The sequence below is a fragment of the Phocoena sinus genome, chromosome 9 (genome assembly GCF_008692025.1).
Source record: "Phocoena sinus isolate mPhoSin1 chromosome 9, mPhoSin1.pri, whole genome shotgun sequence".
NCBI classification, from domain to species: domain Eukaryota; kingdom Metazoa; phylum Chordata; class Mammalia; order Artiodactyla; family Phocoenidae; genus Phocoena; species Phocoena sinus.
In genome coordinates this window covers 2,598,110-2,611,987 of record NC_045771.1, presented here as the reverse complement: position 1 = coordinate 2,611,987, position 13,878 = coordinate 2,598,110, and the positions used below count along the sequence as shown (strand labels likewise).

Here is a 13,878-nt window from a genome sequence, read left to right as displayed (position 1 = left end):
GCATCCAACTCCTCTCATACACCCTCAGCTCTGTAAGAACCTAAAGTACCCAATAAAAAGGCATGCTTTGGGGACTTCCCTGGCGGTCCAGTGGTTAAAAGTCCGCCTTCCAATGCAGGGGATGTAGGTTCGATCCCTGGTTGGGAAACTAAGATCCCACGTGCCCGGGGGGCCGCTAAGCCACCGCGCCACAACGAAAGATCCCGAGTGCTGCAACTATAGACCCGATGCGGCCAAATAAATAAATATTCTTTTAAAAAAAAAGAAAAATACTTAAAAAATGAAGTGCTTTCTACTGTACTGAAATTTACCAAAACTAGATGAAATAATTTTCCAATCTGAGCTTGTGCGTCGCTTGACTCTCAAGTAATGCCCATGTCCCAAGCCCCCAGATGATTGCAGTTCCACGGAAGCCCAGATGGTGGGTCCCCCCAGGAGGTCCAGCCCTGGCGTGGCCCCTGGGTGCATGTGGAGGCCCTGGGGGCCGGATGGGGCCCCCTCAGCATTCCTGCCAGTCCCGCTGCAAAACCAAGAACAGACTGAGATCAGGCCGTTCCCTGTCCCTCGGCTACGTCCACCTGTGGGGAGGCTCTTCCACTGAGGTGTCCCTGAGGGCTTCGGGGCGAAGACACCTCTGTCCTCAGCGCCTGGCACTGGGCAGGCTTCACGATCTCCTCGCCTTATCAGATTCCTTCTCTCACTCCTACCAAAGGCCACTGACAGGAGAATACATTCTCCAAATCCAGACGCTGTTGTTGGCTGGGCTTAGTGTCCGCATTTCCTTACCGTCTCCAGCAGGGCCCTTTCCGTCTCTGCATCCACTGCTGATCTCAAAGGGGCTGGTCGCCCGGGAAGAGGTGACCCTTGCAGGAGGAGGACAGGAGACCGGCCCTGGTCCACCCAAGGAGGCACCAGCTCTCACGCCAATGACTCTGCTGAGGCCGCCCTCCTCACCTCCCCGTTCCCACGTCGGGGTCCCGTTCCACGGGGCCTGGAGGGTGCCCTGCTCACGGGCATGGCCACCTTTCCTTGTGTCCCTCTCAGCACCCACCACGGGGCCTTGTCACGTGCAGGGGCCCGCTGGGCACAGCCAGGTGTGCAGAGAGCAGGGGCATCTCAGCTCTGGGGGGCTTGACCGGGGGGAGTCATGATGGGGACAGTTGCTATGAAATGAGCCCAACACAGGGCAGGTGCCAGGCGTCCGGCAGTGGTGCCCGCCTGCCCCAAGTCTGCGGGTGGACGAGGGGCTTCGGGGAGCGGGTGGGTTTGAGCACATTGCTAACTCAGATCTGACTCTGAAGCTCCATTTCCGCTGCCAGACTAAGAGAAGGGCCGTCAGCCGGGCTGCCTCCCGGGGTTCAGATCAATGAAAACAAATGGGAGACAGTCAGGCTCCAGCCTCCCTGTGTTCACAAGGCTTTGTGTGAGCCCAACGGGCTGGCCAGTGGAGAGTTCGGCTCCCATGGGACCCAGGACAAGCACAGTCAGGTTCAAGGGCGTGGGGCTGCTCAGAGCAAGGAGGCAGGACGCCACAGACGACCAAGGGGCTGCCCCGTCACGGGCCCCGCTCCCCTCACCTGCCCAGGGTGCCCACTCAGTGCCCGTGCTCCGGGGCTCTGCGCGGGTCACGTGACAGCCTCACCAGAGAGCAGTAGGGTCTCTGGTCCCCCTGCTTGGGCCCTGAGTCCTGGGGTGGCTGCAGGTCCTCAGTGCCGGGTTAGTGCAGGAAAGGGAGCTACCACTGCTGGGAATGAGTGACAGGAAGGACAGAAACTAAGGCTCTGCTGGATCTGAGCCTCAGACACTAAGAAGATGGAAAAGGATTTCTAAACAAGAAAAAAAGTATTCCTTTCTCAAGGCTGAACGTATCATCCCCTTAATCCGAAAGGACAATCAACAGCTCGTCCTCGGCTTTGTTTTAACACAGACGCGGCTCCAGTTGCTTCTCTTGCTGTGGAAGGACCTGCATAGCCCCAGGAGGAGGGTGGAAGAACGGCTGACACGAAACAATCACAGCGCACCGACAGGCACACAGGTCAGCCTGTCTGCCGCTGGCCCAGACCCCTGGGGTTTTCACTCTCAAAACTGGTCCAGGTTTTAGTGCCCACAAAGTGTACAAAATGGAGCTAATTTGCAACATCTGCTGTTCACCATTTGGGGGTGTTGCTTAAAAAAACCCACTCAAGTGACCCTTTAATCTTAGGGCTTTAATATTTAATCACGGCTTTGATTGCATATAAAGGCAGTTCGAGGGTGTGTTTTCACCTAAAGGTCTAATAATTTAATAACACTTATTGAAGCTGCATTTGTATTAGATTTTGCTCTGTTTTAATACCATGTTGCTTTAAATAGGGTCCATTTTTAATGGGGACCAAAGAGTCTATTTTTTGGTTCTCTGCTTTCTTCTACGAACCACAGGGCATGAAGATGCTGAATCAGGGCCCTTTGATGAAGAACAACAAAGCCATAAAGATCATCTCTATCAGACAATGAAGATCACCTGACTGAAATCTTCTCTCTCTCTGTGGACAATGGTGTCACCCCCAGGATTATCGTCACCTCTCATGGGCTGATATCAGAGAACATGCAGCAGAGAAATCCCCATTTGTTCAGAAAGCAGCTTTGAGGCAAACCTTTCACATAAAATGTCAGGATACATTCTAACTCTTCAGGTGCCAACCTCTCCATTCAAGAAGTTTGAAATTGGTATTAATATTTTAACTTGTCACTTACAGGATCTTTCCAGTCGTGGCCACACTTAATTAGCTGACACGGGGCTTCCAACGTTCCATTATGTAACTTACATTCCTTAGATGTTGGTTTATTAACAATCCCGAAAGGAGAAAGAAGTTACTAGAATCTTTGTCTGCTCTAAAGCAAGGCATGTATGCCTCTGACTTGCATCATAGATCAACCAAGTCGGCAGTTCAGGAACTTTGTCCGACACTGTGGTTCAATGGAACACGACTCTATTCTACATATTTAATTGCTTTCATCATTGTATTGGGCTATTACGTATTGGGCTACTTTGCGCTATTATGTTTGGTGGGGGGGATACAATTTTGACCCACAGTTCCTTGAAATCTGAGTTCCACAATAATAAGCCATATTATAATGACATTCTATTACATTTCCCATGTAACCTCAGAGCATTTTTTGTTTTCCAGTAACTTCTTAACGAATATGCTTCGTAAATATTTTGCTGTTGTGTTTCTATGTGTGTTATGATGGAGGGTATATTTTTTCTTTCTCGAAAATCTTGAAAATCAAGATGGGAATATAGGAATAATTTTTTCCCTTAAGGAATTAAAGAAATTTCTAGACACTTTTTTTCTGGGATCACCCCGGAGCAGTCAAAGCTTTAGCGGACCTGTCTGTGTCCTGACTTTATTCATATCTATGTATGTAGGTTTGTAGGCTGCATCTACGTACCTATGTTTCTATCTACCCATCCATCTCCGGAGTCCCCCGAGAATCGGGACGGGCACAGACCTGTGTCTGATGTTTTAGACTCCACTTCCACAAACTGTCCTTAGGAAGCAAAGCTTGATGTTTCAGGTGACGGCCCTACAGACAAATGAGCCAATATTATATTAAATTTAATCACCATCTCCTTTTGAGCAGGGCAGGTCCTGAAAACAGACAAAAAGAGTGGATCCTGCTTCCTCAGCAAATACATGTTTAGGGCAAGGGGCAGCAAGTACGAGTCCCAGAGAGAACCATGTCATTTCTTGCCTCTTTTCCTAGGTAATTTAAGGGCAATGACTTTCAATTTCATTTGACCTTTTATTTATTTAGTTCCTTGCTCTAAAAGCAAATACGCTGAGGAATTTAAGAAACTTATAAAGGGAAATTAAATTATAGGTTAAAAATCACAATAAAAACACATATCTAATGGGTATCCTTTTTATTGTAACAGTATAATATCGTTGTTAATTGCATTTTGGTGTAAAACTATGAAATATGCCATTGAATGGGTTTCAAGATTTAAGATTAGCTCATAGATTTGTATGAGATTTTAAAACAGGCTACACGATCACATCAAAGACTGGCTTTCTCTCATATTCCATTAAAATGTGAACTTTAAGATTGATATATAGTTTAAAATATTTATTTAGATAATGCTATTACATATATGAATAAATACCAGCCAAGCAGAGAAATAGGTATAAAAAAATATAACCAGTTATTGACTTTTTTTTTAGGGCTTGCTTTAGTAAATCAAGTATTGATCTCTCCCTTTTGGGACTTTGCTCTATTCCACTCTCCACTCCTCAGTGAAATGGATTCATTGGTCTTGGCTTATTCTTAGCAAATCGTAATCCACATAACAAAATATAAGCTGTTCATCTCAGCCAATTTGGTCTTTTCTTTATGAGAAGAGGCTCACAGAAGTCTTCCATGGAGACCCAAAAAAACCATCTCATAAAAGTACGATTTGAAATCATCCACCTGAAACATGTCTGCTCTCCTCATATTATTTTAATAAGCATTATAAACCTCTCCCCACCTATTCTCCTGAGATTCTCTTCTAACCCAGAATTAGGTGCTTTTCATGGACTCTAAGAAACTTTTCTGTCACACCCTAGGTGTTGTTTTGTTTCTTTTTCTTCCTTTTTTTTTTTTTCCTGGCTTTTTGCTTTTGCTTTGTTTTTGGTCAATAAAAGTCATTAAAAGGCAGGAATGTGTTTGGAGGCCTGGCAAAGCCAGCAGTTAGCTACTCTCTCATTATTGTTCATTAGAATCAGTGCAGCCTCACCACACCCAGAGGGAAACTTAAGAGTCATCGCAGCCATAAGAAACGCAGTGGCTCACTCAAATGTAGTGTTAGTAACTACAAACATTCACATGCGTTTAACAAGTTCAATCTGGAAAGAAAAACATTATCTAAGTCATGAGATATTGAAAATCTCGCAAGAGACAAGATTATTTTTACTGGGAAATAAGAAAAAACTGAAAAGCCCTATTTAGCAAAACCGTAAGATATTCCCCATCAGAGGCAAGATGTTTGGTTCTCTCCAGTCAAAGCAGAAGCCTCGATAGCCGTGCGAAACAGCCATGAGTGGAGGGAAGGCACGCCTCCCCACGGTCCTTTAGGTGGGAAACAAAAGCCCCAAATCTCTTAAATTCTACGATTAGTATTAGTACTGTCTAGATGTGAGAATTTGTCAGATTTACCATTGAGGGTATGGAAGGACCGCAGCCAACACTTCTACAATCACGAATGTTATGGTTTTCGAGGGGACTTCGTGCCAGTGTCTCTGCATGTTCCCGTGAAGAAACAGTTTAGTGCACTTACCAAGGAAGCCTAAGTTAGGAAAATGTTTATGACTCCTTTTTTGAAATGCTAAATTAAACTGAAATAGCTAAGTTTACTAAAGTTATAGGGACTATGCTTTAAGTCACAATTTTACTACCCTACAGAAGAATGATGCTAATTATTCTTAAATCCTATTTCCATTTTTCAGCAGTTGCATGCAGTGTGGCCTCATTGGGTTATAATATGTAGGATCTATACTACTTAGCCAGCTACAGACATATCAAAAACTCACAAACCTTCTCAGTTTTCCCAAATAAATGAAATTAACTTTAAAAATCTAACTTTTAATAAGAGTTGAGGTGGGAAAAGGAGAAGAATGGAAACCTCTCCCTTCATTTTGGCAAAGTTTTCTAAATGTAAGAATTGTTTCCTCCTGACGAGTCAGTTGAGCGGCTTACGTAATGTGCAGAATTTCTAGGCCATCAGGTAACATATGGCAAATAGTTTTTGTTCTGGGGACTTTGCTCTATTCCACTCCCCACTCCTCAGTGAAATGGATTCATTGGTCTTGGTTTATTCGTAGCAAATAGTAATCCACAGAACAAAGTATAAGCATCCCACCTAGTACATTCTCAGAGACAGCAACGAGAACGTCTTCTTTAAAACAACTGTAAAATAGGTCCTGACCTTTTAAATGATTAAAGTTATATTCCAATGAATGTAAACTTAACAGAGACGATGAAATCTCCAAGAGTGAGATTATTACTACACTCTGTTATTAACGTGGTCAAAAGGCAATTTTCCATAAGTTCCCACCTCTCCTTCCATCTCCATACCTACAAAAACATCCATAGAAAGAATGATAGGTTGGTTAGTAGTAAAATCTACATGCTAAATGTTAGGTGAAAGTCTTTAAGAAACAAAGGCACGACAGGAGAGTTTGCAGCAAAACAAAGCATGGCCATTGGTATCATCCTTTAAGACTACATGATAATAAATATATGAATAATAAATCAACTTTCTAAATCATTTGAATTCAGGATGCATGCATCAGAAAGGCCAATGTAGTTATTGTTCCCTGTAAAAGTACTCACTGTTTTTTATGTATTTAATTAAATTTTAGAAATTAAAAAGTTTTTAAACTTAAGGTTTCTAGAAATTTAAATTTCATTCCTGATATAAAGTGAGTTTGCTTATTTCGGTGATAGCCATACAGCCCAGAAAAATTAACCTGGAATTTGCAGCAATGTTTCCTTAATTTCATGACTAATCAAGTATTTATGAAATCAAGCTTTTATCAAACAGAACACCATACTTGTATGTGTGCGTGAAATATACAGTACACGTTATTAAAGCCTTATTTCATTTATGAAATGTCTTCACTTTTTTCCTATTACCGAGTTAAATGCTTTCCTGCCAAGCCTGTTTGTATCAAAATCCACAAAGGTAATTCGTTTCATGCACTCCTCGGCTTCACCTATAGAAAGAATTGGGGCTCGTCATGACGCCAAACAAGGGATTTTCAATAAAATATCAGACATGAGACAATGCAGTATGAACAAGAGACGTAAAGTTTCTTCTCATGAAGAAACATGAGGACAGAAATGCAGACATTGACCTTGGGGCTGTGACTTGTCTCTCCTCTAACTAGCAGCACCGTCATTCCTAGAGTTCAGTGTGATTAGCAGAAGTTTCACACAGACCTGGAAAAAAAAAAAGTTAGATGGCATCACTATCACATTTAACACCAGCCCAGAAGTCATAATTTACTTTCTGCAAAAGCACATTCTTGTGGAAGCACATTTTTCTTTTTAAACTTTCTTATGGACATTTTCAAATACACCCAAGAGTAGAAAGACGAATGTAATCTACTCCCCTGTAGCTCGGTCAGCCACTGCTATTCCTGTCCCATCTCCAGTATTTTTTCCTGGAGTATTCTGAAACAAAGCCCAGGGGTTGTATCATCTTGCCCGTGGTCATGGGAGTATTTAAGGAATATTCGAGACAGGGAATCCGTGCGCTGGGCATTTAATCCAGGGAGCAGAGAGGCAATGACGCTTGGATACATAGTACATTTCCAACTGGAAGCAATTAATGCCAGCTCTCTTTAGGCTGGGCTACGGTTTATTCTAGCTACGTAATTTATTTAAAGTAGGAAGTAGGCCAGCCTTCGTATTATTTTCTATGATTTATTAGCCTTGAAGGTAATTATTTTGAATATTAGAATTTAACACCCCCATTAGTGCTTGGAAGTCTATACAAAAAGGTCAAAATGCTTTTACTTTAAATGTAGGCTAAACATTTCTGGATATCTGAGACCTATTCCATCTGTGGCATTCAAAATGATCGTGTCACAAATTCTCATCGGTCTGATGTTTTTAAATGTTAAGATTTGATATCAAAGCAGAAGTGATATGTATACAAAACATATTTATGTATTTGTGTTTATACCCTCACTCTACCTAATGAAAACCTCCACAGACCAGAGTATCCATTTATGCATAATCTAGAGTGACATGTTCTACCTTGAGTGGAGTATAGCTATCATTTGAATCATGACCTTATATATTATTAAGATTTTAAAATACCATTTTTACTTCAAGACATTAAAACGACAATCTGGAAAAGACTGAGTCATGTGCCACAAAACATTCAACCAGGAAAATCTAACGAACTCACTTTTATTTCATGCCTAGGAAAGAAAAAGAGATATATAAGAAATAACCTGCTACCACTATTACTGTCTCATGCCCCCCAAACAGGGTGTATTTGATAACTTTTCTTCTATCCAGTGAATAAAGCTATAGTGGCATCTGCAGACCCACAGCCTTTCACTGAGACGTTTTTCATTCGTTGAAAGGATGACACATGTTCATGAAAATCTCACTAAATTGTTATTTTTAAAGCCAAACACAGTCATTTTAAGTTTAACATAAAATATGTTTCCTCCATTTTCCCCCATTTACTTTGTGTAGGGGGTGAGCCTTAGAATATTAATATTTTAAAGAATCATACATGTGTTAATTAACTAGATGGGGGGAATCCTTTCACAATGTACACACATATCAAATCACCATGATGTACACTTTAAATACCTTACAATCTTCTAGGTCAATTATACCTCTACAGCTGAAATGTTAAAGTCTGTGAATGTGCCCTCATCTGCTCCCATATAATTGTTAAAAATAAAGTGAAAAGGTCTACATGAAATAGAAAAAAGCAAAATTCACACACACACACACACACATACACACACAGAGTCATATTTTTAAAACATCATTTAAATCGTGCAGACGGATCATAGCAAAACTGTGGTACAACAGCACAAAATAAAGCATCGCCTTTACAAAACGGAGGGTGAATGTCATGCTATAGCAGGAAACTCACTGTACTTGTATTAGATTATGTTTAAAAGCTTCTGGACTTTTTATACAATACGAGAGTCTCACCTTTTACACAAATTTCCGAAAGCATCCCAATATGTTAAAACGTATTACATCTTTGCTGCTGCAGTCATTAATTGGAATTATTCTCATTGCTCTGTCACTTTAGTTTTCTCCCCGCAAAAAAATTTTAAGTTTGAAAAACTCTTTATCTTGTCATGAGGTTTACTCACTTCAATAATAAGGGGGGCTTAGGAGGGCAGGGATTCTTATTTCTTTTTAGGATTACTGTATTCCTAGTTTTTAATTTATAAGTGGTTTAGAACATCCGTAAGTATGTTTCACAGAGAAACAACCTGCAAAAACTCACTCCATTTTACTATGTAGCAGCCATGTGGTGGTTTACTCTTTGGAGTGGTTACTTTGTGTTCTCAATAGTTCTAGGGCACTGATACTTATGTTTACAGTATAAGCACTTAATCGGTTTTAAAAAATCGATGCTATTAAGAATTATTTGATCATGTTTTATTTTACACTAGTAATAGTGCACATATCCTAAGTTTATGCTTTACGCTTGTATTTTCTTTAGGATAATATTAATTTTTATTTCTAATTATAAATAGGCAGAAGGAATGAAAAGAGATAGTTAATATTATCGAAATTAAGCCAAAGTGCCGCACTCGGGGACAGAGTCTTTCCTCAGAATCTTATTATCTGAGGCAACTACTGCCATAAAGAGTTGGTGAAACTTTCTTGAGACTTTTGTAATATTTGAGCAGGTGCTCATACAGCAAATGATTTGCATTTACCATAGATGATTATGACAAGCCCAAATCCTTTATGAGGAAAAAATAGGAAAACAAATATCGTCAACATCGTTACATTTTTGCTCACATCTTAACGCACACGTTCACCTCTGAATAGCTTGAAAGCCTTCCAAAATAATTTCTTTGGGAAATTGTGACTCTGCACTTATTTACGTGAATTTCACAAGTTACAACAGTAAATATCAAGATCAATGGAAAAAGCTCTTGGATCCCTGGCTATAGCCTGACTGCATCGTTTCACCACACTCTCCTTCAAATTCCCAACTAAACTGGATTTTAAACAGAGAACAACCCCATTATCTCCTCAGAGTAAGAAAACGTCATCACGTTAATGGAAATTTGTTACTTTCTCGTTCAGTAACTTTGGATGACAAATATTTACCTTCTGGTCACAGTAACTGTTATTTTAAGGACTTCAGCACTAAATTTGATCCTATGGCTGCAGGTATATTATACTTTATTAAAAACAATTGCCGAATGCTAAACATCTCAAGCTTCCATAATTGCATCAAAGTATTTCCCCAGCTTCCAACCAGTGTCTTCATATATCACATTCAGTTTTTCAAAGATATCTGAAAAGAATGTACGACTTGTACTACATTCCTGTAAATGTATTTTAAAAGTATCAACGTGATACAGACTGTGTTCAACCAAATGGAGGGTCGGGTCTGGGTGGCCCTGTTTTTCAACTCTGTGTATAGAAAATAAACTTCTGGCAGCGTTTTCTAGCTTCTTACTGTGCGTATATGCATGCGTGTGTTTAAGAATACGAATCAAGTATTATCTTCCACCCTCTCCCAGAAAAACATTTTTAAGAAGTAGGTATGCTGGGAAAGGAACTTGAAAAAAAATCTAGCGCCAAATAAACAAACAGAAAAACGTTTGAAATTTCTTACTAAAGAAAGGTCCCACTTTCTGTTGGTGGAGGTAAGTACACAAGTCCTAAAGGGATTCTCTTTCCCTGGTCCAGGATGGAGAACCCAGCTCTGAAAGTTTAAAAAGAGAAACGCATTGGATTCTTGGATTCGTGCAACTGTGCTCCTTCCCAATTGGAAATCAAGCATCTTTAAATTCATTTAAAATGTCGAGGAGAAGAAGTGCAACCAGCAAAGGCCTCAGAGCCCTGAGGTCTGTGTGCTTTTCTCTCACATGGCGTCGTTTCTGATTCAGTGGAGACCCCGTCAGGGGCAGGGAGACAGCGAGGCTCGGTTTGAAAAAAAAAAAAAAAAAAAAAAGATGCTGCAGTGCTGAGCTCAAGGGAGGGGTGGGCCAGGGAGAGGGCGCATGCTACATCAGACACAGTACCTGGTTTTTCACTGCACAGCTTGTCAGCGAGGCAGTGTGCCTCCTGGGCGATAAGTGAGAATATTTCATCTTCGTACTCTTCCATTATAGGTTCACACTGTAGAAACAGAATAACAACATATGTGGATAGATATGCACTCACAGGACGTCTTGTTAGGAAGAACTTGTCACAGTTTTATTAGCTAAAAATATAAAATCATGTTACCAAGGTGGTCCATTTTATTAGCCCTTTTGGTTTAAGACGACATTGCATCGGATGAACCCTCTTCCCAGAATGTTAATTGCATCGTTTTCCTGAGACTTGGCTAACTGTTTAGTCCTGTTGAAAGACGAGGGTGAGGCAGGAAAATGGTTCTTTGTATTTGTTCCTCTTCCTCAAACTGGAGTGGAATGCAAGGAACAGGAGGGATGGAGCTCCTATTTATGGAGCTGAAAGTCTTCGGGTTTTTTGTTCGTTTGTTTTGAAACTTTAGAGAACACGGCTCCTTGAAATGGTTAAAGCAGTTTCCTTTAGATTTAATATAATAATCCATTTTGTGGTTTTAAAACAGGGTCTGAAAATAATTAAGCTTTCTCAGCAATCAAAATACAAGTTCATCTTCAATTGCACTCGGGATAACAGGGCTTTTCAGTTACTCAGGAAAGTTTCTCTTCATACCACTTAAGGGATCCATCCATAATTTCTCTTTGCTTCCCCCCACCCCACATCTGACATTTCAGAGAAGAGGGAGCTCAAATGTACCCACGCACCCAAAAATCTTAAATTCTGACTGGAGCGTGTGTCTGCGTCGGAGAAGCACAAGCTTAGGAACTGTGGTGGTAAAGAGTGTTCACTGGAGACTAGTAACTCATTTTCCGAGTTCATTAAGTGAGAAGCTAAAATTTTTTAAATGGCATTTAAAAATATTTAAATTCCACTATTACATATTTATGGGAGACCTGTGAGATACGAACACACTTCCTCACTGTGATTCCCATTCTACAGTACTTTTAGCCCTGAATTATTGCCTTGATTTTTTTTAATTAAAATGAAATCTTCAAAAGTCAGCTGCAGCCCTTATTTATACCAGGGGTTCAGCATGTCTGACATTTTGGCCAACGTGTGAACCAAAGACATTTCTCAGACAGGCTTTCCCATCACTTGGTCGGACTCCATAGCATTAAGTGAAACCTCTTGCTATATATTTTGCCAGGCACATTCTAGAGAGCCAGAGGCCAGCATTCACGTGAAATAAACATTATGTTGGGAGGAAGTGCGGCATAAAGCCAGCTATCATACTAAACCCTTGTTTAGTGCTAAAATACTTGAATGAACTCAGGAAAAAAAATTCTCCCTCTTCTGTGTAGCCTTGGGGAAAAAGAAGTGATGTGTGTCACTCTCCCTCCATCATGTGGTTATAAATATTTGAAAACGACATTCATTTTAATTTGGATTTTAACCTCGGAACCACAGTCCCTGATTCCTGACGTAGGAACTTGTAAGAGACCTTCCCCGGGCACGGGGAGGACTGAGTCCTCTTCCCAACCGTCCCCAGGAGCAAAGCAACGTGCAAACTGTGCCTCCAAGTCACTGGGATTTGTAACGCACTTTCTGGAAAATATCACTTAACTGTCTCCACGGAGACAGCCCCTAGGTGTCTCAAAAGGCAAGTCACTAAGTGCGCCGTTAACACTGAGAAAGCAGCAGGACAACAAAGCTAATAGATAACAGTTTAATGGGCATGTCTTGAAACTCAACAAACCCCCAAACAAACAGCAAAAAAAAAAAAAAAAAAAAAAAAAAAAAATGTACCAAAAACATGTTCACGGAGTACGGAATTCCTCTGCGAAGAAGATAGCTTACCGAGAATTTCAAATGTCTGTAAGCATCAGAATAAAAAGAGAATTTAAAAAATTCTTTGTATATTTTGTCTCCTTTCCTTGGAGCAAATCTCTGGAAAGTCTTCTCCTTAGTCACGGGGTCTTCTTCGAGCTTGTAGTCATTCATTCGCTCACACACTTTATCCAAGAGGTCTGTGAGGAATGCCTCCGACTGGGCTAAGGGAATCTGTGGAGAAAAGCCAAAAAAGGGAGGAAACTCGTCTTAACGTTGATATTATTTAAAAGACCTTCCCCTGAATGCACGTGGTAGCACATCCCATCCCCCAAACAGTATTCCTGTCCTGATACAACATGTGCACAGTTCTATTATTTACATAATTTAAGGGGTTAGCCTAAATTCCGGTTTTTAAAAAGTACCTGTGTTCGAAAGCGGACAGAAGAAAAAAACTTCTATTCAAGCTAGAAACTATACTTCTACAGGTGATCATTTTGGAGAGTCATGGAACATGCAGAATAAGGCATTAAACACAGGTAATGGCTGTTATTATCTATCTACTTGCAAGAGACAGACAGACAGAGCCAGAGAGAGCGCTCGGGTCTCTCCTCCAGCGCACCCCGAGCTGGGAGAAGGCCGGGCTTCGCGCTCCGCAGCCGCTGCCCTGCGCGCCGTGGCCCCTCGGCGACCGCTCGGGCCCGGGGGCAGGGAAAAGCCAGGCTGACAGAATCGCCCCTCTCGCAGGCGCGGCTGCGCTGCCTTTGGAACAGCTGGTGCCCGTCTCCGCGCGCCCCTCTCCCTCCGGAATCCAGCGAGGATTCAGAGGACCCTTTGGCCAACCACCTCCGCCCCGCGCGGGGGTCAAAGAGCACCCCTCGCCCTTGGTAACCGGGACAAAAACTCGGGGGCCGTCTAGACAGGTCAAGGTGCAGGATGCTGCGTCCCCGCGGCTCCTTCCGGAAGGGGGCGGGGACCCGCCAAGGGCGCCGCGGACGCGCCGCGGCCCCGCCGCGGCCCCGGCCTCTGCGGGCTTTCTCCCTCTCCACCCTCTGCTGATCAAAGTAGGAAGTTTGCATGACAACCATGGTGAAAGGGGCTGAATCACAAATGAACTCGATTTCGCCGATGTTGATATATCCAGCCTCCATTGTCCCCTTTCAGACGCAGTGTGAACCCTTCCGGTGCCGGCGACCGCGCGGCATTCACATGCGCGCTCCGGGCGCACAAAGGCTCCCCGCGCCCCTCCCTGCCATCTGGCCGCGGGGCTCGGGGCGGGCTGTGCGGCGC

General features: G+C 42.3%; 1 protein-coding gene across 1 annotated transcript; it reads right to left on the bottom strand.

Annotated features, from left to right (window-relative positions):
* Positions 1 to 6,925: 6,925 nt before the first annotated feature.
* CNPY1 (canopy FGF signaling regulator 1) lies at positions 6,926 to 13,667 on the bottom strand. Its single transcript, XM_032642199.1, has 4 exons — positions 13,343 to 13,667; positions 12,619 to 12,857; positions 10,776 to 10,872; positions 6,926 to 6,963 (listed from the first exon to the last, which is right to left on the bottom strand). Exons 1-4 carry the CDS (start codon positions 13,665 to 13,667, stop codon positions 6,926 to 6,928), a joined length of 699 nt encoding a protein of 232 aa, XP_032498090.1.
* Positions 13,668 to 13,878: the final 211 nt, after the last annotated feature.

What these genes read in the sequence shown, in the direction of transcription:
- CNPY1 (XM_032642199.1), bottom strand. Translation starts at nt 13,667, where the DNA reads ATGCAAACTTCCTACTTTGATCAGCAGAGGGTGGAGAGGGAGAAAGCC. An exon ending in GCTGTTCCAAAGGCAGCGCA is followed by an intron (nt 12,858 to 13,342) that starts GCCGCGCCTGCG and finishes ATCAACGTTAAG; the next exon opens with ACGAGTTTCCTCCCTTTTTT. An exon ending in GCTGTGCAGTGAAAAACCAG is followed by an intron (nt 6,964 to 10,775) that starts GTACTGTGTCTG and finishes TTTTTTTTCCAG; the next exon opens with GTCTGTGTGAAACTTCTGCT.